The 23,818-nt window shown below is 43.9% G+C and overlaps 2 protein-coding genes across 2 annotated transcripts in view; one reads left to right on the forward strand and one right to left on the reverse strand.

Annotated features, from left to right (window-relative positions):
• LOC111237557 (calpain-2 catalytic subunit-like) overlaps window positions 1–3,760 on the reverse strand; it is an 11,290-nt gene extending 7,530 nt beyond the window's left edge. Inside the window, exons 1-4 of the mRNA XM_022766692.1 lie at window positions 3,301–3,760; window positions 2,543–2,612; window positions 2,322–2,440; window positions 1,378–1,511 (exon numbers count right to left, since the gene is read on the reverse strand). Coding sequence (XP_022622413.1) covers window positions 1,378–1,511; window positions 2,322–2,440; window positions 2,543–2,612; window positions 3,301–3,540 — 563 coding nt within the window. The 5' untranslated portion in view covers window positions 3,541–3,760. The remainder of the gene's footprint in view (window positions 1–1,377; window positions 1,512–2,321; window positions 2,441–2,542; window positions 2,613–3,300) is intronic.
• Window positions 3,761–5,193: 1,433 nt separating this feature from the next.
• LOC111237556 (calpain-2 catalytic subunit-like) lies at window positions 5,194–20,332 on the forward strand. The gene is made up of 21 exons (XM_022766691.1): window positions 5,194–5,574; window positions 8,106–8,175; window positions 9,780–9,898; window positions 10,884–11,017; window positions 11,502–11,670; window positions 11,961–12,044; window positions 12,143–12,228; window positions 13,081–13,146; window positions 13,238–13,398; window positions 13,488–13,657; window positions 13,766–13,777; window positions 13,945–14,156; window positions 15,413–15,449; window positions 15,903–15,968; window positions 16,057–16,114; window positions 16,188–16,252; window positions 16,618–16,686; window positions 16,794–16,872; window positions 19,515–19,631; window positions 19,987–20,045; window positions 20,132–20,332. Exons 1-21 carry the CDS (start codon window positions 5,338–5,340, stop codon window positions 20,153–20,155), a joined length of 2,094 nt encoding a protein of 697 aa, XP_022622412.1. The 5' UTR covers window positions 5,194–5,337; the 3' UTR covers window positions 20,156–20,332.
• Window positions 20,333–23,818: the final 3,486 nt, after the last annotated feature.

Raw genomic sequence — 23,818 nt, forward strand, 5'->3', positions numbered from 1 at the left:
CTGTAAATACTGTACCACTGTAAATACTGTTAAAATACGTAACCACGGTAAAATACTGTAAATTCTATTTGGGTAGTACTTTAAAATACTGAAATACTGTAAGTACTGAAATAACTGTAAATACTGTAAATTACTGTAACCACTGTAAGATACTGTAAATACTGTAAATACTGTATAGTACTGTAACCACGTAAATTACTGTATACTGTAAGTACTGTAAATACTGTAAACCACTGTAAATACTGTAAACTGTAAAACATGTAATACTGTATACTGTAAATACTGTAACCACTGTAAATACTGTAAAATCTTTAAATACTGTAAATACTGACAATACTGTAATACTGTAAATACTGTGAATACCTGTAAGTAACTTAAATACTGTAAATCAACTGTAAGTACTGTAAATACTGCTAAATACTGCTAACCACTGTAAATACTTAAGTACTGTAAATACTTGTAAGTACTGTAACACTGTAAATACTGTAAATACTGTAAATACTTAACACTGTAAATACTGTAAATACTGTAAATACTGGTAACCACTGTAAATACTGTAATACTGTAACACTGTTAAATACTGTTAAATACTGTAACACTGTAAATACTGTAAATTCTTTAAATACTGTAAATACTGTAAATACTGTAACCACTGTAAATACTGTAAATACTGAAGTACTTTAAATACTGTAAAATACTGTAAATACGTTAAAGTACATGTAACACTGTGTAACGTACGTAAGTATACGTGTAAAATACTGGTAATACTTGTAACTGAATTCTTGTATACTGTAAATACGTGTAAATACTTGTAAACGAACGTATACTGTAATATTAATACTGATATAATAAACTGTAAGTACTGTAAACCAGCTGTAATACTTGGGTAGAATTACTGTAACCGACTGTGAAAAATTTACTGTAAATACTGCTAACACTGTAAATACTGTAAATTCTTTAAATACTTTAAATACTGTAATATACTGTAAATACTGTAAATACTGTAACCACTGTAAATACTGTAAATACTGTAAGTACTGTAAATACTGTAACCACTGTAAATACTGTAAATACTGTAAGTACTTTAAATACTGTAAATACTGTAAATACTGTAAATACTGTAAACACTGTAACCACTGAAGCAGCTGCAGTGTAACCACAACAACTGAAGATTCAAACAGTTGAAGTGGTAAAAGGAGTTGAAGGTGTCAGGTGAGGAAACTCTGATGTGATGATTTTGAAGGAGATGCAGAGGAAGAGAAAACAGTTCAGCTGAAGTGTAAATACTGAACACTGAAAGGAGGTGAAGTAGACCCTGAAGGAAGTTTGTCAGTTGAAGTGTGAAGCTGGATCCCCCCCACCCCCCCACCCCCTTACTTGGCGTAGGCCTTCTCCAGCAGAGCGCTCCAGAACTCTTTTCCCTCGGCCGAGTGAACAAACAGCAGCTTCCCGTCTCTGGTTGGCAGCCGGTCATCCACAACCACGTCCACCCACTCTCCGTACTGCCACAGCTACAGGAACAAGAAACATGATGTCACTTCCTCTGCAGGCTCCACCCACCACAGAAAGGAAGGGTCCTGATTGTGTGAAGTGTCACAGCACATACCACTAAGTCTGTCACTGTTGTAGTTATAAATAAAGTTGGTTTAAATAAAGACTCAGACTCCCAGGACGTTTTCCCTCGAGCTCGAGGAGACGTGGTATTTCACTTTTGGACCGCAGCCCTAAATCCAGGTCCTCCTTTGGTCCTCAGTGTCCCATAATGCACTGCCCAATGCTCAGATTTTTGATGTTGTGTTCAGGTGATGCTCGTTACATTGTAAAGTCATAAACTGATGATGTGTTAGAGGTTGATGTATCCAAGGTGAATTTCACACCTGAAGTTTCTGACTTAACAAGTTAGAGAAGAGCACCTGAATGCACCACAAGCTTGTTCCGTGTGATGTTTGAGCGTTCGGCTCATGAATAGAGCAGCTATGAAATCACTTCCTGTTTCCATCATGAGAACAATCAAGCTCCTCAGAGATCAGCTGACGTTTCCTCTGATCAGGAGTGATTCAAACCAACTGAGCCGCTTCACCACCTGAACCCCGCCTCATAAATGTATACATAGGTATATATATATATTATTAGTTCTGGGTTTTTCATTAGTTTTTATTTTTATTTCTTTTTGACTTATTGTTTAAAATTTCAGTTTAGTTTAGTTTAGTTAATTTAGGTTAGTTAGTTAGTTAGTTAGTTAGTTAGTTAGTTAGTTAGTTAGTTAGTTAGTTAGTTAGTTTAGTTGGTTAGGTTTGTTTTTGCTGGTACAGGTGAGTCACCTGGAAGTGGAAGATGCCGGTGTACTGAGACGTGAAGCTCTGACCAGGAGGAACCACTCTGCTCAGAATCTGAGGGTCCAGAGTCAGAGAGGCCACAGCCGCCAGCAGCCAGCAGTCACCTGACACACAGAGAGCAGGTCACATGATCATAGTGTGTGTGTGTGTGTGTGTGTGTGTGTGTGTGTGTGTGTGTGTGTGTGTGTGTGTGTGTGTGTGTTCACCCAGGGCTCCCTGACAGATGTCGGTTCTTTTTGCTCCATCCACAATGAACTGAGGAGCAGGACACAGTTCCTGATTGGACAAGACAGCAGATCATCATCATCATCATCATCATCATCATCATCATCATCATCATCATCATCATCATCAATCTAAAACACTGACTGTGAGGAATAAATTGTGTTTTTCAAGCCTAAATTTGAGCTTCATCAACCTTTGTCATTAAACTAACAGGAAGGTGAACAGGTTGACTCACACCTGTCCAGGTGAAACAGCAGCACTGACGTGTGGTTTATGTTTAACAAACTCAGTGAGATTTTTAATTTATTAACAGGAGTGGTTTGAGTTCATCTTTGATATCTTTAAACTGGTAGAAGACAGGTGAATGAGTGAGTCCACCGACTGCTCCAGGCAGACGTATGCCAGGTTACCATGGAGACCACACACACACAGTTACCTGGTCAAACCACCTGCCGCCTGTTTGTTGTGTTAAACACGAGCTGTGGTTTAATGTTAATGTGACACAGAACAAACACCTTGTACCTGATACTAAGAGCACGACGTTGCTGCTTGATTAATCAATCAGAAACCAGCTGACAACAACCATCAATCATATTTACACTCAGTTAGAGGGAGAATGTCTCTTGTTCTCTCTGTTTCCTCTGTTTAACGTCAGTAACATTTTATAGAATAAACAATAAGAAATGATCAACATGTTAATCAGTAGTGAAAATAATCACACAGTCGTGTCTCAGCTCACCGTGGGTCGTTTCCACTCCACTCCGATGGTTTTGGACGAGTAGCGTCCCAGCTGGTTGTATCCCAGCGAGTCCCAGGTCGCGGGGAAGGTCGGGTCACAGAACAGCGAGCCGCTCTGCAGACACTCACTCCGCAGCTGTTCAAAGTCCTGCTGGTTGAAGGGTATGGCGTTGGCCCGGCTGCCGGTACCGTCTTCTTCCCGGGCCTTCCTCCGGGCCAGATCAGCTGCTGCACTCGCCATCCTGAGAGTCTACCGAAAGTCTTCAGTGTACCGAAAGTCTTCAGAGTCTACCGAAAGTCTTCAGTCTACCGAAAGTCTTCAGAATCTACCGAAAGTCTTCAGGAATCACCTGAGAATCTTCAAGTATCTGTCAGGAATCTGACAAAAGTCTGCTGAAAAGAATTTACAGTGTCGTTCAAGATTCAGCCACGAATCAGCTGAAAGTCCGAGAACGTCTGATGTGGTGACCGAAATGTTGGTAAGAGTCTGTCTGAGTCGAGCTGAGGTGTGTGTGTGTGTGTGTGTGTGTGTGAAGGTGGTCAGGTGTCAAGGGGCGGGGCTTTGGTCCAGGTGAAGGAGCAGTGTGAATTATTCAGAGCAAACATCTGATAAACACTGAGGTGTTTACACGCAGCACTGACACCTTAAACACACCTGAATCTGAGCTCACAGTCTGCTGCCTGACAACAGGAGACCTGAAGTCCAGACTCTGATCCACACACCAGGAGCACCAGGACCACCAGGACCACCAGGAGCACCAGGACCACCAGGAGCACCAGGAGCACCAGGACCACCAGGAGCACCAGGAGCACCAGGACCACCAGGAGCACCAGGAGCACCAGGACCACCAGGAGCACCACAGCTCAGACAGGTTGTGACGTGATGAACCTGACCAGCTGTGGCGCTGCAGAGAGCCCACAGCCTTCAGGTGGCTAATTCAGACTGGCAGTGGTACCTTTAAAGACCTCCTGTAAAAACCTTCTACAACAACATTATTACACCAGAGACTTTTAAAGAACAAAACTATGACGAGCTCGTTGAGACATGAAGGTCGATAAGATTCAGTTTCAAACTAGAGAATCTTTTTGAAAAGAGACTTCAAAGACATTTTTCTTTTACTTCGTATCTTAAAGAGCTCACAGTCCCTGTTATCAGAACAGAACTCTCCACATGCAGGTCTACTGAGGTTCCTGGAGTCTCTCTTCAGCTCCTCTCCTGTCACAGATCTGGCTCTACAACACTCACCAGGAAGCATGCAACAGCCAATCAGGTGGGAGACGGCTGATGGACGGCAGGTTTGAGACTCTGGTCCTGAAACCTGTGGTTTTATTTTACATGTTTGTATGAATCTGACAGTTTTCCATGTTTTTTCACTAAAAAAAACAAAAAAAAAAAGGGGGGGGGGTGAAACAGATGAGAGATTGTTAGTTGGTGCTGAGGAATGTGATGCAGACAGAGCTCTGACTGTTTATTTGAATATGAAGTATTTCATTCCTTATTTACCTAATGTTTTATTTGAGGTGCGGGGGGATCTCACCTGTAGAACCTGAGGACAGAGGCTTTGCTCTCAGGGGTCAGAGGTAAAACATGAGTTTTTACACCTTCCTTCTACTTCCGGTCTGTTCCCTGTCATAGACGTGTGTGTGTGTGTGTGTGTGTGTGTGTCTTCAGGGTTCTGGCTCAGTGTCATAAAAACACAGTTCAGATAGGGGCGGGGCTGTCCACATACTTTTGGCCGTGTAGTTCATTTGACAGATTTTCCATTTAAGTTTTTTTGATTCTGAAGTGACAATTGTTTTAAAGTCGTTTCCTGCTTTTCTCAGTCAGTGTGAGGAGGGCCCGCATCTGGTCTGAGAGAGAGAGAGGTGGAGAGAGAGAGGTGGAGAGACCCTGTGAGGCAGCAGGAGAGAGAGCTGGCTCCTCCTCTGTCGGGGCGGAGGTCTGACTCTGAAAATCTGCGCTGGCAGAAAAAGTTTGCTCAGGAGAAGCTGCGGAGTCTCTTCACTTTCAACTGTCTGGACCTTCTCCTCCCTCACCATGTCCGGCGTGGCGTCCACTCTGGCCAAGAAGCGGGCCATGGCCGCGGGGTTTGGCACCAACGCCAACGCGATGCGGTACCTGAACCAGGACTTCGCGTCTCTGCGGGCGCAGTGCCGCTCCGCCGGAAAGCTTTTCTGCGACCCGACTTTTCCCGCTGCGCCCGAGGCTCTGGGCTTCAACGAGCTGGGCCGGAGCTCATACAAGACCCGAGGAGTCACCTGGAAGAGGCCCACGGTAAGATCCCGGGCCTGGTCCTGGATTTAGGTCTGGTTCAGAAAGGGTGGGTTGGTTTGGATAAGTGGGTGGGGTTGGAGGGGCGGGGCGGCTGTGATGGTGGAGTGAGGAGGGGGGATTCGCTTGTTGGCAGAGTACCTGAGGCGACTCATAACTCTGTTGCTCTGCCCTGATGGGAAAATAAAAACCTTCCAACTGAGTTTCACAGTGACTGAACAGAGAAATACGTTACAGAAATGTTAATGATTTAACATAGATGTTACAGATGTTACAGAGATGTTATAGAGATGTTACAGAGATGTTAAAGATGTAACAGAGATGTTACAGAGATGTTACAGAGATGTTAAAGATGTAACAGAGATGTTACAGAGATGTTAAAGATATAACAGAGATGTTACAGAGATGTTACAGAGATGTTAAAGATGTTACAGAGATGTTAAAAATATAACAGAGATGTTACAGAGATGTTAAAGATGTTACAGAGATGTTACAGAGATGTTACAGATGTTACAGAGATGTTAAAGATGTTACAGAGATGTTAGAGATGTTACAGAGATGTTACAGATGTTACAGAGATGTTAAAGATGTAACAGATTTTAGAGATGTTAAAGATGTAACAGAGATGTTAAAGATGTAACAGAGATGTTACAGATGTTACAGAGATGTTACAGATGTTACAGAGATGTTACAGATGTTACAGAGATGTTACAGATGTTACAGAGATGTTACAGATGTTACAGAGATGTTACAGATGTTACAGAGATGTTACAGATGTTACAGAGATGTTACAGATGTTACAGAGATGTTACAGATGTTACAGAGATGTTACAGATGTTACAGAGATGTTACAGATGTTACAGAGATGTTACAGATGTTACAGAGATGTTACAGATGTTACAGAGATGTTACAGATGTTACAGAGATGTTACAGATGTTACAGAGATGTTACAGATGTTACAGAGATGTTACAGATGTTACAGAGATGTTACAGATGTTACAGAGATGTTACAGATGTTACAGAGATGTTACAGATGTTACAGAGATGTTACAGATGTTACAGAGATGTTACAGATGTTACAGAGATGTTACAGATGTTACAGAGATGTTACAGATGTTACAGAGATGTTACAGATGTTACAGAGATGTTACAGATGTTACAGAGATGTTACAGATGTTACAGAGATGTTACAGATGTTACAGAGATGTTACAGATGTTACAGAGATGTTACAGATGTTACAGAGATGTTACAGATGTTACAGAGATGTTACAGATGTTACAGAGATGTTACAGATGTTACAGAGATGTTGAAGATGTAACAGATATGTTACAGGGTTGATATAGCTGTAACAGATGTTACAGAGGTGTTAAAGATGTAACAGAGATGTTAGAGAGTTTTCCTCGTCATGTTTGATAATATTTGGTCCATTTAGTATTCATATTTACGCCCTATATTGAACTCTTTCTCTAATGAAGATAATGATCATCTGTAGTGATGTTGAATTAGGATTTGTAATTAACTAAATAATAATGAATGAATCATTAGAGACATTGTGAATCTGTGAGGAGATCACAGACATGCTGCAGAAACATCATAAGGAAATATTAAAGATCAGTGTCACAATGATTATTACTGTGATGATAATGATGATGTTTCACTTCAGGCTGTGCAGTTACAAATGTCACGTTAATGATTGTAGGAATTCAACAGGAAGATTTTACAACGAAAACAGTGAGTCACAGACCAGAGATCATAAATACCAGAGAGATGAGTCACTACACTCTCAGAACAGTGGACGGTCCTGGAGGGGCAGGGAGAACATTTCTTCAGGGTCCACTAAATATGGTTCAGTAAATTCATTTGACCCCCACCACCCCCTACCCCCACGAGCGTGCTGTGACACACACTGTATTTCTCACGGATGTGTCCTCGTGCAGATGTGTCATTAACTGTTTTCAGTCAGAAACAGGAAGTGGAGGGCAGAGGAAGAGGAGGGAGTGATGGCTGTGCCACAACATGTTTAAATGTTTCAACATTTCTGAACCCACAGTTTGGAAGGAATCAATAACACTGAATAAACACAGTCATAATATTCAGTGGCTGCTTTATGCTAGCCCCAGCTTGTCTACTGAAGGTAGCATGCTAACCAGCTAGCCCCAGCTCGTCTACTGAAGTTAGCATGCTAACCAGCTAGCCCCAGCTCGTCTACTGAAGGTAGCATGCTAACCAGCTCATCAGAAGACGTCGTGGTTACAAACTGTTATAAACACAGTCAGAATGTTTTTGTTTTTTTATTGATAGTGCAGGAGAGAGAGACAGGAAGTTGGGAGGCAGAGAGAGGGGGAATGACATGCAGCAAAGGCCGTCCGATGCGGGACTCGAACCGGGGCCGACTGCAGCGAGGACTGTGGCCTCTACACATGGGGCGGATGCTCATCCAACTGAGCTAATCGATGCTCCACACAGTCAGAATGTTTAATCTGGACGTTCACATCAGTCTTTCAGTCTCATCTCGTCTCTTTCTTCCGTCAGGAACTGGTCTCTAACCCTGAGTTCATCGTAGGAGGGGCCACCAGGACCGACATCTGCCAGGGAGCTCTGGGTGAGTTTTACTGACAGTCCCTGAACACACCACAGCCTATAGACTGTCCCTGAACACACCACAGCGTCAGCTCACAATGTCAGTTGAGAACTGAGCTGCGGCTCAGGTGTAGACAGGTGTAGACAAGTATGCTGTCAGGTGAGAGGTCTGTCTGAACTCGTCCTTCATCAGAGGTCACTGAGCTGCTGTCACTGCTCTGTGGAGGGAAAAGACGATGCAGGAGTCTGGACCGTGCTGCCTTCAGGGTTCAGAACCAAACTGTGTTCACAGCAGAGCAGATAATGTGAACCAGCTGACTGAACCTGGATCTGCTGTAATTAGAGGGAGCTGCCACGCTGAGCCCTGATTGGCCAAGCAGGAAGGAGCGAGACAGGAAGAAGAGGCCTGCCAGCTTATTGTTAGAGGGCGAGAGACTCAAACATCAGAAAGAGGGGGGGTTGAAGAAATGTGCTGTCAACCAATGAGGACACACCCTCACACACACACACACACACACACACACACACACACCCTGTCAGTGTGGTGGTGAGTCAGCAGCCTCAGTCTTTCGTGCTGTGGTTAAACCGCAGCAGCAGATCTGAGTCTGTGTGTGTGTGTGTGTGTGTGTGTGTGTGTGTGTGTGTTACTGTGTGTTTCTGTGTGTGTGTGTGTGTTACTATATGTGTGTGTTAGTGTGTGTCTGTTTTTGTGTATCTGGACTGATTTTTCTGATTTCTTGTTGCAGAAACATTTAAGCTGAAACAAGACTCAACAGATTCTCCAAATGTTTCCTGTCAAACTTTAAATCAGTCCAGGAATTTAGTGCAGAGTGAGACCTCACCCTGTACAACTCGCTCTGAGTCTGCAGGTTCTCTTTAGAACAGGAAGGAACAGGAAGCTTCTGTAGCTCTGAACAGATGATTGTGGTTCTGTTGTAGTTGTGTTATTGTAGATCATCAGATTGAGTGAGACCAGGTCTAGGTGTTGGTCCAGATCAGAGTCCTGTTCCAGTCAGGAGGAAGCTGTGGTTCAGACTGGACTGGTCAGCACCAGTTCACATTAGAAACCAGTGAAGCCTAAATCAATATGTAACATGTAACATATGTTTCTGTGTCTGAGTTCTTCTCATGGTGTCTTGTTTGTGTTATAATGTGTTTTAATGTGTTTGTGCTTGTGTTTATTGTCATGTGAGTGATTGTCAGTGACAGGACTGTAGATGTTCTCTGACAGGAGCAGACGTCTCCCAGATCAATAAATAAAGTTCCTGGTCAGAGAACTGACAGATGTGATGTCATATATGATTTATGACATCATATATCATATATGATGTCATAAATCAGATGGTGGTCACGTTATGAAAAGTGACATGTTATTATTGTGGCAGCAGGTCGTGCTGCAGCCAATCACAGGCGTCATATACTGAACATACCTGAGAGCAGCAGCAGGTGTCTCACCTGAGAAGCAGTCTGACTCTGAGAGACCAGGTCCTGGATTTTCTCAGAGCCCCTCTCACCCCACCAGGACCCCACCAGACCTGATGGACTGGTTACCATTTGGACCAGAACCAGGCGGGTCCTGGTGCGGTTGTCAGTCTGTTGGTGTTGATCCTGACTCTGTGTGTCCAGGTGACTGCTGGCTGTTGGCGGCCATCGCTTCACTGACCATGAATGAATATGTGATGGCCCGAGTGGTTCCCACCGACCAGGGCTTTGGAGACGACTACGCCGGCATTTTCCACTTTCAGGTACCGTTAGAGAGTCAGGAACACCTGGGTCACACAGGTATCCTCCCAACATGAGGAGGTAGAGCTGACAGCTGGACAGCCATGTAACTGGAGCTTTAGTCCTGTTGCTATGGTTACCTGCAGCATGACCTGAAGTATGTGTTTGTGGCTAATATACAAAGTTAAAGTAAAGTAAAAGTCCAAACACCCTGTGGAAGGTTCTGCTGCAGGTTCTCAGGAGAACAATCAAGTTTCTCAGTGATCCTTTATTATTGAAGCTGTTTCTAATTCCTCCTTTATCCATAAGTGACAGTTTGTCACTTAGACAATTAAAGAACGGGACATTAAACAACACAACGCCTCATCAGTAACATCGTCTTAACGACAGGAAGAAGAATTAACTTTCAAAGTGAAAGTGTGTCTCTATCTCTGTCTCTTTCTGTCTCTGTCTCTTTCTGTCTCTGTCTGTCCTCTGTCTGTCCTCTGTCTCTTTCTGTCTCTGTCCTCTGTCTCTGTCTGTCCTCTGTCTCTGTCTCTTTCTGTCTCTGTCTCTGTCTGTCTTTGTCTGTCTCTTTCTGTCTCTTTCTGTCTCTGTCTCTTTCTGTCTCTGTCTGTCTTTGTCTGTCTCTTTCTGTCTCTGTCTGTCCTCTGTCTCTTTCTGTCTCTGTCTGTCCTCTGTCTCTGTCTGTCCTCTGTCTCTCTCTGTCTCTTTCTGTCTCTGTCTGTCCTCTGTCTCTTTCTGTCTCTGTCTGTCCTCTGTCTCTGTCTGTCCTCTGTCTCTTTCTGTCTCTTTCTGTCTCTGTATCTTTCTGTTTCTGTCTCTTTCTGTCTCTGTCTCTTTCTGTCTCTTTCTGTTTCTGTCTCTGTCTCTTTCTGTCTCTGTCTGTCCTCTGTCTCTTTCTGTCTCTGTCTCTTTCTGTTTCTGTCTCTTTCTGTCTCTTTCTGTTTCTGTCTCTTTCTGTCTCTTTCTGTCTCTGTCTCTTTCTGTCTCTGTCTCTGGTTCTAGTTCTGGCAGTTCGGGGAGTGGGTGGACGTGGTGATCGACGACCGTCTGCCCGTCAAAGACGGAGAGCTGATGTTCGTCCACTCAGCAGAGGGGAGGGAGTTCTGGAGCGCTCTGCTGGAGAAGGCCTACGCCAAGTAAGACCCTGACCCCAGGATTCAACCCGACAACTTTCCAGGACTGAGACTGGGCAATGACTGTCTGCTAGTGTTGTAATTATAAAGTTAAGATCTGAGAACATCACAAACCAAGTTATAATTTTATTCATTTACGTCATTATTTTTTCTGTTTTCAGTGATGTCACAGTGTTCGTTAACAATTAGACGTCCTCTCCCTCATCACTGCAGAGAATTATTAATTAAAGGTTCATATGTCTATAATATGAAAACAGCCACAGGGCAGAATTCAGGGAGGTTAGCATACAGCTGGGAAGCTAACAGAGAGCAGAGATGTTGATTGTGGAGAAGCACCGACCTCAGATCTGAGGTGTCTTTTACTAAACAGTAAAGAGCTGCATCATCTGCGTATGTGCAGACTCTTCAGTCAGTCAGTGCAGTTTACAGTGATGCTGCACAGACAGGTGTGTTGTCCCCTCACCTGCTCTCTGTGTTGTGGCTGCAGGGTGAACGGCTGCTACGAGGCGCTGTCCGGTGGTTCGACCACCGAGGGTTTCGAGGATTTCACCGGAGGTATCGCTGAGAACTACGACCTCCGGCAACCCCCGTCCAACCTGTTCCAGATCATCAAGAAGGCCCTAGAGGCCGGAGCGCTGCTGGGCTGCTCCATCGACGTGAGTAAAATCTGGTCCGGCCCTGATCTGTGACGACGTGTGACAGAATCCATCAACAGTTTTTACTTTCAATAGATTTAATGTTTATCAGAGATGAAACTAAAGGCTCGTTACTGTTTCCTGTCAGTCAGAGGAAGTTACAGTCTGAGTTACACAGAGAACAGGAAGTAGAGGACACTTCCTCTGCTTTACACCTCTACAGACGGCGTCTGAGGAACCGTGATTACTGTTTGTTTGGTTGTCAACAACAACAACGATGAAGATGATGACTTGTCTTTATTTCTGTGTAGATCACTAGTGCTGCAGACTCAGAGGCCGTCACTCGTCAGAAACTGGTGAAAGGCCACGCCTACTCTCTGACCGGCGCTGTGGAGGTAATGTCATGTCCTGATGATGACACTGGAAAGAATGAGGACGGGAGATGAGGTCACATGACCCAGAGGAGAATGAAACTGGGTCTGTTTGGTTCTAGGTGAATTACCGGGGTCGGCAGGAGAAGCTGGTGAGGATGAGGAACCCCTGGGGTCAGGTGGAGTGGACCGGAGCCTGGAGCGATGGGTGAGTGAAGCACACACACCTACGCAACATGACATGGCTTCATACACTTGTGTGGTTGTGTTGTTGTTGTTGTTGTGTTGATGTTGTTGTTGATGTTGTGTTGACAGTGTTGTTTATGTTGTTGTTGAAGTTGTTGTGTTGACAGTGTTGTGTTGACAGTGTTGTTGATGTTGTTGTGTTGATCTTGTTGTTGTGTTGTTTTTGTTGTTGTTGGTGTGTTGATGTTGCTGTGTTGATGTTGATGGTGTTGTGTTGTTGTTGTGTTGACAGTGTTGTTGTGTTGATGTTGTGTTGATGTTGTGTTGACAGTGTTGTTGTTGTGTTTTAGTTGTTGTGTTGACAGTGTTGTTGATGTTGTTGTGTTGATCTTGTTGTTGTGTTGTTTTTGTTGTTGTTGGTGTGTTGATGTTGCTGTGTTGATGTTGATGGTGTTGTGTTGTTGTTGTGTTGACAGTGTTGTTGTGTTGATGTTGTGTTGATGTTGTGTTGACAGTGTTGTTGTGTTGTTGTGTTGTTGTTGTTGTTGTGTTGACGGTGTTGTTGTTGTTGTTGTGTTGATGTTGTGTTGACAGTGTTGTTGAGTTGTTGTTGTGTTGACAGTGTTGTTGTGTTGATGTTGTGTTGTTGTTGTGTTGACAGTATTGTTGTTGTGTTGTTGTTGTTGTGTTGACAGTGTTGTTGTGTTGATGTTGTGTTGACAGTGTTGTTGAGTTGTTGTTGTGTTGACAGTGTTGTTGTGTTGATGTTGTGTTGATGTTGTGTTGATGTTGTGTTGACAGTGTTGTTGTTGTGTTGACAGTGTTGTTGTTGTGTTGTTGTTGTTGTGTTGACAGTGTTGTTGTTGTCTCACAGGTCCTCTGAGTGGAACTCGGTGCAGGGCGACTGTCCTCACGCCAACGCAGAGGACGGAGAGTTCTGGTGGGTGGAGCCTGTAGACAGTTGACGTGTCTGTTCAGTTGATGGTGATCAGGTGGCATGATTGCTCTTCTTCTGTGTCCTATCTCTGCAGGATGTCCTTCAGTGACTTCCTGCGTCACTACTCCCGGATCGAGGTGTGCACTCTGACACCCGACACCATCGGTGACGACTCCGTCAAACACTGGAGCGTCAGCAAGTTTGACGGCACCTGGAGGAGGGGCTCGACGGCTGGGGGCTGCAGGAACCACCCCTGTGAGTCTGGTCTAGACCCGTTCACTCAGTCTGGAGTCAGGGTCAGTTAAGCCCTCTGTGACCTTTGACCTCACCTATTCCCTCCACAGACACGTTCTGGATGAACCCTCAGTTCGTGATCCGGCTGGAGGAGGAGGACGACGACCCCGATGACGGCGAGGTGGGCTGCAGCTTCGTTGTCGGTCTGATCCAGAAGAACCGCAGGAAGCTGCGAAAACAAGGCGAGGACATGCACACCATCGGGTTCGCCATCTACGAGGTGAGACCTGGAGGGGGCAGGACTTAGACACTTGAGGGTTTCTGTATTCAGACACCTGAGACAGAAACACAGGTGTGTCCTAAACTACCTGTCTTTGTCTGGTTTCAGGTTCCACAACAGGTGAGCTCTGGACCCACAGCACCCTCGGGTTAAAGGTCAAACACTAGGACACCTCCCACCTTTTATCCACCTGAGTGAAATGAGTCAGAAAAAGTTTTTTTTAATGTTCTCTTCCATTTCCTGGTATTCTAACTACAACATGTCCTGATTGCCCCCCCCCCCCCCAGTTCCACGGGCAGCGGGAAGTGCACCTGGACAAGAACTACTTCCTGACGCACGCTCAGACGGCGAGGTCAGAAACCTTCATCAACCTGCGCGAGGTCAGTTCCCGCTTCAAGCTCCCTCCTGGAGAATACCTGATCGTCCCCTCCACCTTCGAGCCGCACATGAACGGGGACTTCTGTATCCGGGTCTTCTCCGAGAAGCAGACAGAGACCCAGTAAGACCCCCCCACCCCCACCCCCACCCCCCACCTCCCCACCCCACCCCCAACCTCCTCAACTTGTCGCGTCTTCTGTGTGATTTTCGTGTTTGTGTCGTTTGTGCCTCATTTCTAGTCGTGTGTTCTGCTGTGTGTCTGCAAGTGTCTGTCCTTTTCACCTTTATTATCCTCATTCAACTCTTTGTTGTCTGTGTATGTCTCTGTGTGTTTTCCTGTTGTGTGTCTGTGTGTCTCCTTGTGTGTCTGTGTGTGTCCTGTGTGTTCTGTGTGTTGCAATTGTGTCTGTGTGTCTCTGCTGTGTTTCTTGTGTGTCTGTGGTCTGTGTTGTGTCTGTTGTTTCTGTGTGTTTCCTGTCGTGTGTGTCTGCTGTGCTGGTGTGTTCTGTGTGTCTGAGTCTCTGTGGTCTGTGCTGGTGGTCTGTGTGTTTTCCTGCTGTGTGATTCCTGTCCTGTGTGTTATGTCTGTGTTTTCTGTGTGTGTGTTCTGTGTTGTCTGTGTGTGTCTGTGTGTCTGTGTGTGTCTGTTCGTGTGTTTCTGGTGTGTCATGTGTGTGTCGGTGTGTTCTATGTAGTGTCCCGAGTTGTGTCTGCGTGTATCTGTGTGTCTGTGTGTTCTTGACCTGTGTTCATCTTGTGCAGCCGTGTGTGTCTGTGTGTTCGTGTGCTCTCGTTTGGTCTGTGTGTCTGTGTGTTTCATGCTGTTCTTGTGTGTGATCCTGTGTGCTAGGTGTCTTGCGTGTGTCCTCTGTGTGTGTCCTGTGTTGTGGTGTTCTGTTCTGTGTGTTCTGTGTGTGTCTGTGTTGTGCTGTTGTGATGCGGGATCGCTGCTGTGCTCGATCTTGTGTGTCTTCTGTGCTAGTGTTTGTTGCTTTCTGGTGTCTGTGTGTCTGGTGTGTCTGTTGTGTATGTCCTGTGAGCTGCTTGTCTGTTGTCTGTGACGTTGCTCTGTGTGCTTTCTGTGTTATTGTCTCTGCTGCGTAGCTGTTCCTGGTGTGCGTCTCGTTGATGTTATGTGTTCTGGGTGTCTCGTGGTCCTCTGTGTGTGTCTGTGTGTCTGTGTGTGTCTGTGTGTTTCTGTGTGTCTCTGTGTGTGTCTGTGTGTCTCTGTGTGTGTCTGTGTGTTTCTGTGTGTGTCTGTGTGTCTGTGTGTGTCTGTGTGTCTCTGTGTGTCTCTGTGTGTTTCTGTGTGTGTCTGTGTGTCTGTGTGTGTCTGTGTGTGTCTGTGTGTTCTAACATGTTGATCTGTACTGTCAGACCCTGTGACGACCCGGTCCACGCTGACCTGGAGGACGTGAGTAACAACGACCACACACACACACATACACACACAGACACACACACGCACAGACAATAACTGTTGTGGGCGGGGTCAGAGTTAAAGACACTTTGTTTGTCTGATCACATGACTGTGAAACCGTGACCTGATCAGGCTGATCAATGATTATTGATTATCCTTCTGATTATTTTTAACTGGATGAAACTTTTGATCCAGTTTGATTAAATAAATTAAAGCTAATTAAACATGTTTCATCTGAAACAGAGAAACTTCATATTTCTTCTGTAAACTTCAGAGAGACGAAACACACCAACACTGAGAGTCAGATTCATTTCAAAATAAAGTAACATTTCACAGTAAAGTACCAAGTTTTGATCAGTAAGTGAAGGAGCAGGTGAAGTGAGTGACTCCATGTTGAATCTCAGTATCATGATGATTCAGACACACTATAAAGTTTTGTCTGTCCAGGAGACGGTGTCTGACGAGGAGGTGGACGCAGGGTTCAGAGGCCTCTTCACTAAACTGGCCGGAGACGTGAGTGTTGAACTGAGGAGGAGGAGTCACCTGTCTGCTGCTCAGGTGTGAGCCCACCTGTACTGACGGCTCTGTGCTTGTGTTTCAGGACATGGAGATCTCTGCGGCGGAGCTCAGGACCATCATGAACAAGATTGTGGCCAAACGTGAGTTAAAGTGACGCTTCAACACGTTTCACCTGAACGCATCAGCTGCTGCTTTAACTTCCTGTTTCCACAGGAACTGACATCAAGACGGACGGCTTCAGCATGGACACCTGCAGGATCATGGTCAACCTGATGGACGTATCCTTCCCGCAGCTGGGGGGGGGGGGACAAGGGACGAGCAGCAGCACGCACACACCTGTCACCTGTCCACCGGCTACAGCTGACTGTGTCTCGTCTGTGTGTCTCTGGTCATGTGACATCACATTTTTTAGCAGGTTTACTGTCTTTAAAAACCTGTTTTCACTGACACGAACAGACTGTTGCTGGGTGATGACGTACAGAACCTGACGTGAGTCAAATGAACCGCAGTGCGTAACCATGGTGATCGACCACGGTTATAGTGATAATTACAATATAAACGGTGACACGACCGCAATAGAGCGGTGAACCAGGAAGTGTTAGATCTGTCGTCTGAACAGTCGTTGATCTTTAACCTGCAGCAGGACAGCGGGAACGGGAAGCTGGGCCTCGGAGAGTTCGCCACGCTGTGGAAGAAGGTTCAGAGATACCTGGTGAGACTCACCTGTGATCACAACTCTGACTTTACCTGCATCCTCTCACAGACGCCATCAAACACCTGTGTGTGTGTGTGTGTGTGTGTGTGTGTGTGTGTCTACAGTCCATCTACAAGAAGAATGACTCTGATGACTCGGGCACCATGAGCACGCCAGAGATGAGAGTGGCCTTCAAAGACGCAGGTCAGCTGTTCTCTCTTCTCCTCACATCATTTCTTTTCATTTCTTTGATCATAATGAAATATTTATCACAGTTATGTGAGTCCTTCAGTCTCTCCAGACCTCTTCTCCTGAACCAGGTCTTTGTGACTTCACACCAGATTGACTTTATTTGTTGTGGCAGCTTTGGTTCCCTCTGCCGTGTCTTCCTCCTTCCTTCCTGTCGTGTGCATGCTCATGTTGCAGGACTGGGATGTCAGTCCAGTTAGGGTTAGAGAAGTGTTCTCTTGTGGTCTGCTTGTGTAGACGTGGTTTGGTGGATCAGCCTCAGGCCGACTGAACAGAGTCACATGCTCCCTTTCATCACTGCTGGGTTGAAACTTCACTGAGTAGAGACAGGGAATGTTTTAAAGTCATGTGATTAAAACTCCTGAAACGAACGGGCGTGTCAGTCCTGACTTTACGACTCAGAGTGATTCACACAGACACTCAGCTCCGACAGCAGCTCCTCAGTCTGGGAGAAGTTAGCAGCAGTGGAGAGGACTCCTGACTCACTAACACCAGATCTCAAAGAATCATAAAGGGCTGCTGTCCTTCCAGGTGGCTAATAGGCTGTTAGCTTTAGTTAGCTTGTCTATGACAGGTGAGCTTTTTATTTTTTATTGTAAATTAAATTGTGTGACACAAACCTGAGCAGACAGATGTATTTTGGAGAATTCCCTCCTTTAGTAAACAGCTCCTAGCCTGTTTTTTTATTATTACTGCAGGATGTTGATCATGTGTTTTCACAGACGCTCTCTCAGCAGCCAATCACTGTGGTTCCTGCAGGCGAGCTCGTCCATGAAAACTGACGTCAGCCATAGAAACAGAGTTTCAGTCTCCTCAGTAACAGCTGGTCTCAGCAGAGTGAAGAGGACTGAGGAGGAACTGTACTTAGAAACTTCAGAGACTTAGAGACTCTTAGTGCTGAGGTAAAATACTCTGACTGCGAGTCCTGATGCTGAACTGTGGTCTGACAGAAACAAGATCACATGTCAGACGCCGAGTCTCCACAGACAGAGTCATGAAAACTGCCTGTATCAGTTCACATGTAGTCAGACTGTCTCATTACCAGCAGCTGATCACAGCTGTGATGCTGAAGGAAACAGGATGATCCCAAATGCAGCTCTGCAGCCTGTTTCCCTGGAGCTTTATTGTGAAGGGCCGTCAGAGAAGATCTCTCTGGTTCACAGTAACAGTATCTGCAGCAGAGAGATTCCTGCTGATCAGATCCGTCTCAGTCCGTCAGACCTCTGCTGCTTCCGGAGAAACACTTGAACGTGTTTGGATTTAGATTTCAGGCTAATGAGTGAGTCATGGTGATTCCCACTAGCTCACAGCAGAAACGTCCTCCTTGTTTTAAACAGTTCAAATGAGCCTCGTGAGGAACGAAGAGGAGGTGTTTCTTTATCAACAGCTGTAATCTGAATAGTTTCCTCTGCTCGGTCTTTGCTCTCTAACATCTGTCTTCCTCTGTATTCCAACTAAAATAATGATGTTTGTGTGTTTCTTCTGCTGCTGCTGTCTGGACTCTCTCCACCTCCACATTTCACTGTCAGTTAACTGATGATGATGATGATGGTACGTTACACCCTGCTGAGGAGCAGCCGTGTTAGCATTATCTGTGTTAGCATCAGAAGCTTTGTCCTGTCCTAGGAAACAAACCACAGTCTGTTGTTTGTTTCACACAGATCAGGATGTCAAAGAGAAAACTGTCTGTTTAATAAGACACTGTCTTTCTGTAATATTGAGGAAATATAATATCTTATAACACCTTAAGATGTTTTTAACAAGGACAGTTTCTTTTTAAAACTAAAAAATACTATGTAGTAATAGCAAGAAAATTATGTCATTAAATATAAAAAACAGCTTGTTGTTTTAATGTGAAAAGGTTCTTGTTACAGAAACATTAACCTGCTGTATAAAACAATAATTGAGCTAAAAAACGTGATGGCTGTAAAAACCCGCTGTACTGTTCCTGATGTTCAACTCATCAGCTAAAACAAGAAAACCATGCCAACTTAAAGCTAACTGCTGAGTTAGCCATGCTAGCCTTTAGCTAAATCCTGAGCTTGAGGTAAATTTACTTGCTTCATCTGTTTCCTGTCATCTTGTCAAAATATTCCTTTTAATAAAATAAAATTTAACAACTGAGTTTGTTATCCTTCAAAAAACACCAGCTAATCTGGTCCTGCTAAAAGCTAACTAACCTAGCTGTGACAATTTTTTTAGTTTTGGACAGTGTAAATAAAACATCTGTTGTAGATTGATGTTTTCTATCAGTTTACATTATAAATATTGATTTTACGAATCAACAGACATGTAAGCGAAACCATTAACTTACATTGAATCAGTATAAGTAGGAACATTTTTCATTAGCTTTAGTGCACTCAGTAACGTTAGCAGTAGTAGTAGGACTTTTGTTAGCTGTAGCATCGTCCATGCTAATGTCGATGAATCTGAAAATATCTTCCATCTCGTGTTTTCATATTGATTGTTTTTTAAACTGAAAATCAGTGACAACAGAAAACAAGATTTTTTCAGGCGTCCACATTAGCATGATGTTAGCTTGGTTGTGTTTGCTCCGTCTCTGCTCCGTGGTAACTCCTCCTGCGGTCCTCCTCCAGGTTTCACCCTCAACAACACCATCTACCAGCTGCTGGTGGCTCGATACTCCGACCCCGACATGACCATCGACTTCGACAACTTCGTGGGTTGTCTGATGAGACTGGAGATGATGTTCAGTGAGTCAACAGTTCATTTAGCTAACGTACACAGAATGATGGCTAACAGAAGAAAGCTAACAATTCATTTAACGGTTTTGGGCTTTGGATTTGAGTATCAGTTGGAAATTTTAGAATAATTTGTGCACAAATATTTTTAGTATTTTGTATTGTGAATAAATAATTTGTACCCTCAGATTAATATTTCTTGGTTGTCAAATTAGAGCAATAAGTTCAGAGCAGATCCTGACTGTATCTTTCTAAAGAAATCTTAATAGATGTTTTAATGAAATATATGTATTAGTTATACAGTCAGTCTCAGTGACTTTAAAATGTGGCAGAAAAACTCTGATGTGTGATCTGTCTTCCTCTGCAGAGATCTTTAAGAAGCTCGACGCTCACGACAGCGGCTCCATTGAGCTCAACTTCAATCAGGTGAGAGCAAACAGATACACACTGAGAGTCAGTGTGAAGAACCTGGTCTAACCCAGTCTATTTGTTTTCTTTGTGTCTGACTACAGTGGTTAAACTTCGCCATGATCTGAGCCGTGACTCCATGTTCGCCTGGAGCCTCAGTGTTAAAGCAGCAAGCCATATTCCTGTTTACAGCCGCCGCTTCTTTTAGACTCCTAATGTTTTATATGTGAGGCTTGTGTTTTATTATCTATACACTACCTGACTTACAGTCGATGTAAAGACAATAAATTTATCCACAAAACCTTGTTGTGCTTCAGTCATTTTAATTTCAGGTCTCTGTGTGTTCTATACAGATATAGATCCAGGATGTGTTTAGCCTAGGCTAGCTAGCTAAAGACTGGAAATCACGTGGAAACTGCTTGCTGAGCTGCTTGATGTTACCGCCAAGCAGTATAACTTTTGTCTCATCTAACAATTGGGCAAGTTATGCTAACATTAGCCTACAACTTATGTTAATTTTGGAGCTCCCATTGAATGATTTTTTTTTTTCAAACTGTTGAAAATAGATAAGTGATTCCCCAAATACCAAACTACACACTTTGGTTGCTAAGGAGCTAACACTTGATAGCTAGAGAGCTAACATTAACTAACTAACACATTAGAAGATGCATATCAGTTTCGTCTGAGTGTCCAGTACAGAGACACATCCAGGATGTTTAGCTTAGCTTTTCTCATTGATAAGAAACAAAGGGAAACTTTTATTTTTAGCTCCATCAAAGACAAAAAGAAAAAATAATTTAATATTCATTTCAAACTTACTAATTTAAAGCCCCAGCTAATCACTACAATCAGTGAGATCTCTGTGGAATTGCAGAACATGACAAATGTGTTAAAATCAACTACTAGCAAGCTAATGTTAATTTTACAAAGTGTTTCTGACTGTTCAGAACTATTTAAATTAATTCCCGAAATTCCAAAACACAAAGATAACAAGTTTGCTAACACTTATTAGCTCAGGAACTTATCTAGTTGACACATTAGCTTGCTAGCTACCAAGCAACAAAAAGTCTAGTTTACATATTCTATCATGCTAGCAAAAAAGCTAGTAACCAGTCCATTCTAGTTAGCTGGGTTTAGTTGACTGGAGTCAGGTTTCAAGATGTCAAAGCTAACTGGAGCTAGAGGCTAATGTTTAGAGGGCTGTTTTCCAGGTGCTTTCCAAAGATGTAAAGAAAATTATGCAATTGTTTGTGTCTGTGAAGATTCTCAGTCATCCAGGTTATTGGTTGTAGACACTTAAAGACGTTTCACCTCTGATCAAAGAAGCTTCTTCAGTTTTGACTGACTGATGACAAGACCCAGGTGTTTATTCTCTGTGGGGTCGTTATCAAGGCCATTGATGTCACTGGGTTCGTTAGTGCTACTTGCTGTTGTAACAACCATCGTCAGGGTTGTTGGAGTCACCTCTTTTAATGGAGGCTAGGCTAATATTTGCCCCTGCTCTCACAAGGTCCTTGAGCTAAGCAAGGTGAAAAACAGCTGTCTGTATCAGCTGTCAATACAAGAACTGTCATTTTTTCAAATGCTAGCAGTTAGAGATAACGCCCTAAATTATTTTATGTCCAGTTAGCTTAGAGTTAATTTGTGGGTCAGTTTAACTTTTAGGTTGAGTTAGCTTGGAGTTAGCCTCTTCTTATCTTTAAGTTAATTTCTTGGTCTAAACACCTGGATTTAGGGGTGCAGTACCGTCTTTGACCATACAGACCTCCTGACATCTACCAGCTGTTATTACCCAGTCCACATATGCTGTGATAAAAACCATACGATTTCTATTAGCACCATGTTCCTGGGGTGCTGTACCACATACATCCTGTAGGAAATTCCTGTGGTACACAGAGACTTATGTGGTATTTTTCCCAAAGGCTTGTACCTCAGGCTCTGCGGTTCTGTACTACACAACCTGTGATAATATATCATACTTCCTGTGGTACTCAGAGGCTTGTGTAGTGTTTGGGAACTTTTACCACAAACTGCATTGGAAACTCATCTATGATCCAGTACCACAGAGAGTGCTGTACCTGTGGTACTGTGAGGTCACATGACCACAGGACATCTTTGTCAGGCGGAGGGTCTGTGGGTTTTTTCTAACAGGAAATGAAGCTGAAATCAGAAGAGTCACGTGACAAAGGAAATCACTCCATCTTCTTGATGGAAGGACAGAGACGTGTTGATGATGAGATGTTTTGACTGGTGAGGGCAGGAGATTACGGTGGTGACGTCACAGCAGGGGAGTCCTAGCTGTGGCATCAGACCTCAGAATGAATAAATAAATGAAGATCTGCAAGAAATTAATAAAACAGCACGTTCTCTCTGTCGCTGATGTGACGTCACTGATGTTTGGTCTCTTTAACTCGCCTGTTGTTGGTGATGATGTAGCTCCGCCCCTCCCACCGGGCGGGGCTCCCTGCTGCAGCACAGCATCCACAACAGCATCCTGTACCGGACCACAGACCAGGACCAGACCAGGACCGGTACAGGACTAAAGGACTGACTCCGAGGCAGAGAAGGACTGAGACACACCCGGTGAGTTTATCTGATGTCTGACTGGGAGCTGTGGTCTGTACTGGTCTGTTCTGAACAATACAGACCAGTACTGTACTGAATAGTCGGCGGGGTCATTGTTTTCATCTTGATTCAGCAGAAACTCTGATCTGAACTGATGACATCATCATGTTTGTTGACCAATCAGAGAAGCTGCGGCGTCACACACGCCGCCTGAACATCGATGTGGTTCGATGTGGTGGTTAAATGATCCGTCAGCGGACTTTTAACGTTTCCTTTTAAAAACTGATCATCTGTAGATCAATAACTGTGACGTCAGGGTGATTTCAATAATCAACTCCTCAGAGGTAAAAACTGCTGCGGTTAAACCACAGAACATATGAATGTGAATACGTTTTATTAAAATTATTAAAGAATTAAATTATAATTAATAATGAATTATTGTGAAAGACTGATGACCTGGAGCTAGACTAGAATGATCTATTGATTCAGTCAGAAACAGCTGAGGAGTGAAATAAAGGGAGGAACTCTCCTCAGTTCACATCAAACACTGGTACTGACTGACTGAAACACTGATCGTTAGTCTTTAAAGGAAAAATTAATTCACCAAAAACCTCTTCTGACAGTGATGTGAACATCAACACATGAGAAGACGTTCACCTGGGCTTCAGGATGTAATGTTGATGTGTTATTGAAGATACCTGTCAGGTGATTGACAGGCTTGTGTCAGGAAGTCTTGAGTCTTCACTTTTCACTCTTTTATTTTGTTGATTGAAGACAGACAGATAATCAGGGATGTTCTGGTTGTTCTCTGGGAGAACCGACTGGAACTGGAACCAAACCAGTCAGCACTCACATCCCAGTCTGACTCCAGTCCGACTCCAGTGATGTTGGTGCAGCTCCAGCTCAGAGTGATGAGTCAGCTGACTGACTCTCAGTGAACAGTAGGCGGGACAATTAATGTCTGTGTTCAGTATTTGTGTCTAAGTTTCCAATAATAAGGTTGAATTAATTGATGAATTAATTGATTATTTGGATCAATAATCAGAGTTTAAATGGAGCTATTTCTCCATAATACTAGTAATAATAACTAACTAATAAAATCAAAGTTTTATTCCTTATAAATGAGGGAGACGTCCAACCTGTGAGACACAGTGTCCATCAGAACCAGCTGGAGACTGGATCCTGGTCTTCACAGACTCAGGGTCAGTGGTAGAAAGCTCTTACAC

This window comes from Seriola dumerili, unplaced genomic scaffold (assembly GCF_002260705.1).
Source record: "Seriola dumerili isolate Sdu_G_001 unplaced genomic scaffold, Sdu_1.0 BDQW01001001.1, whole genome shotgun sequence".
Taxonomy (NCBI): domain Eukaryota; kingdom Metazoa; phylum Chordata; class Actinopteri; order Carangiformes; family Carangidae; genus Seriola; species Seriola dumerili.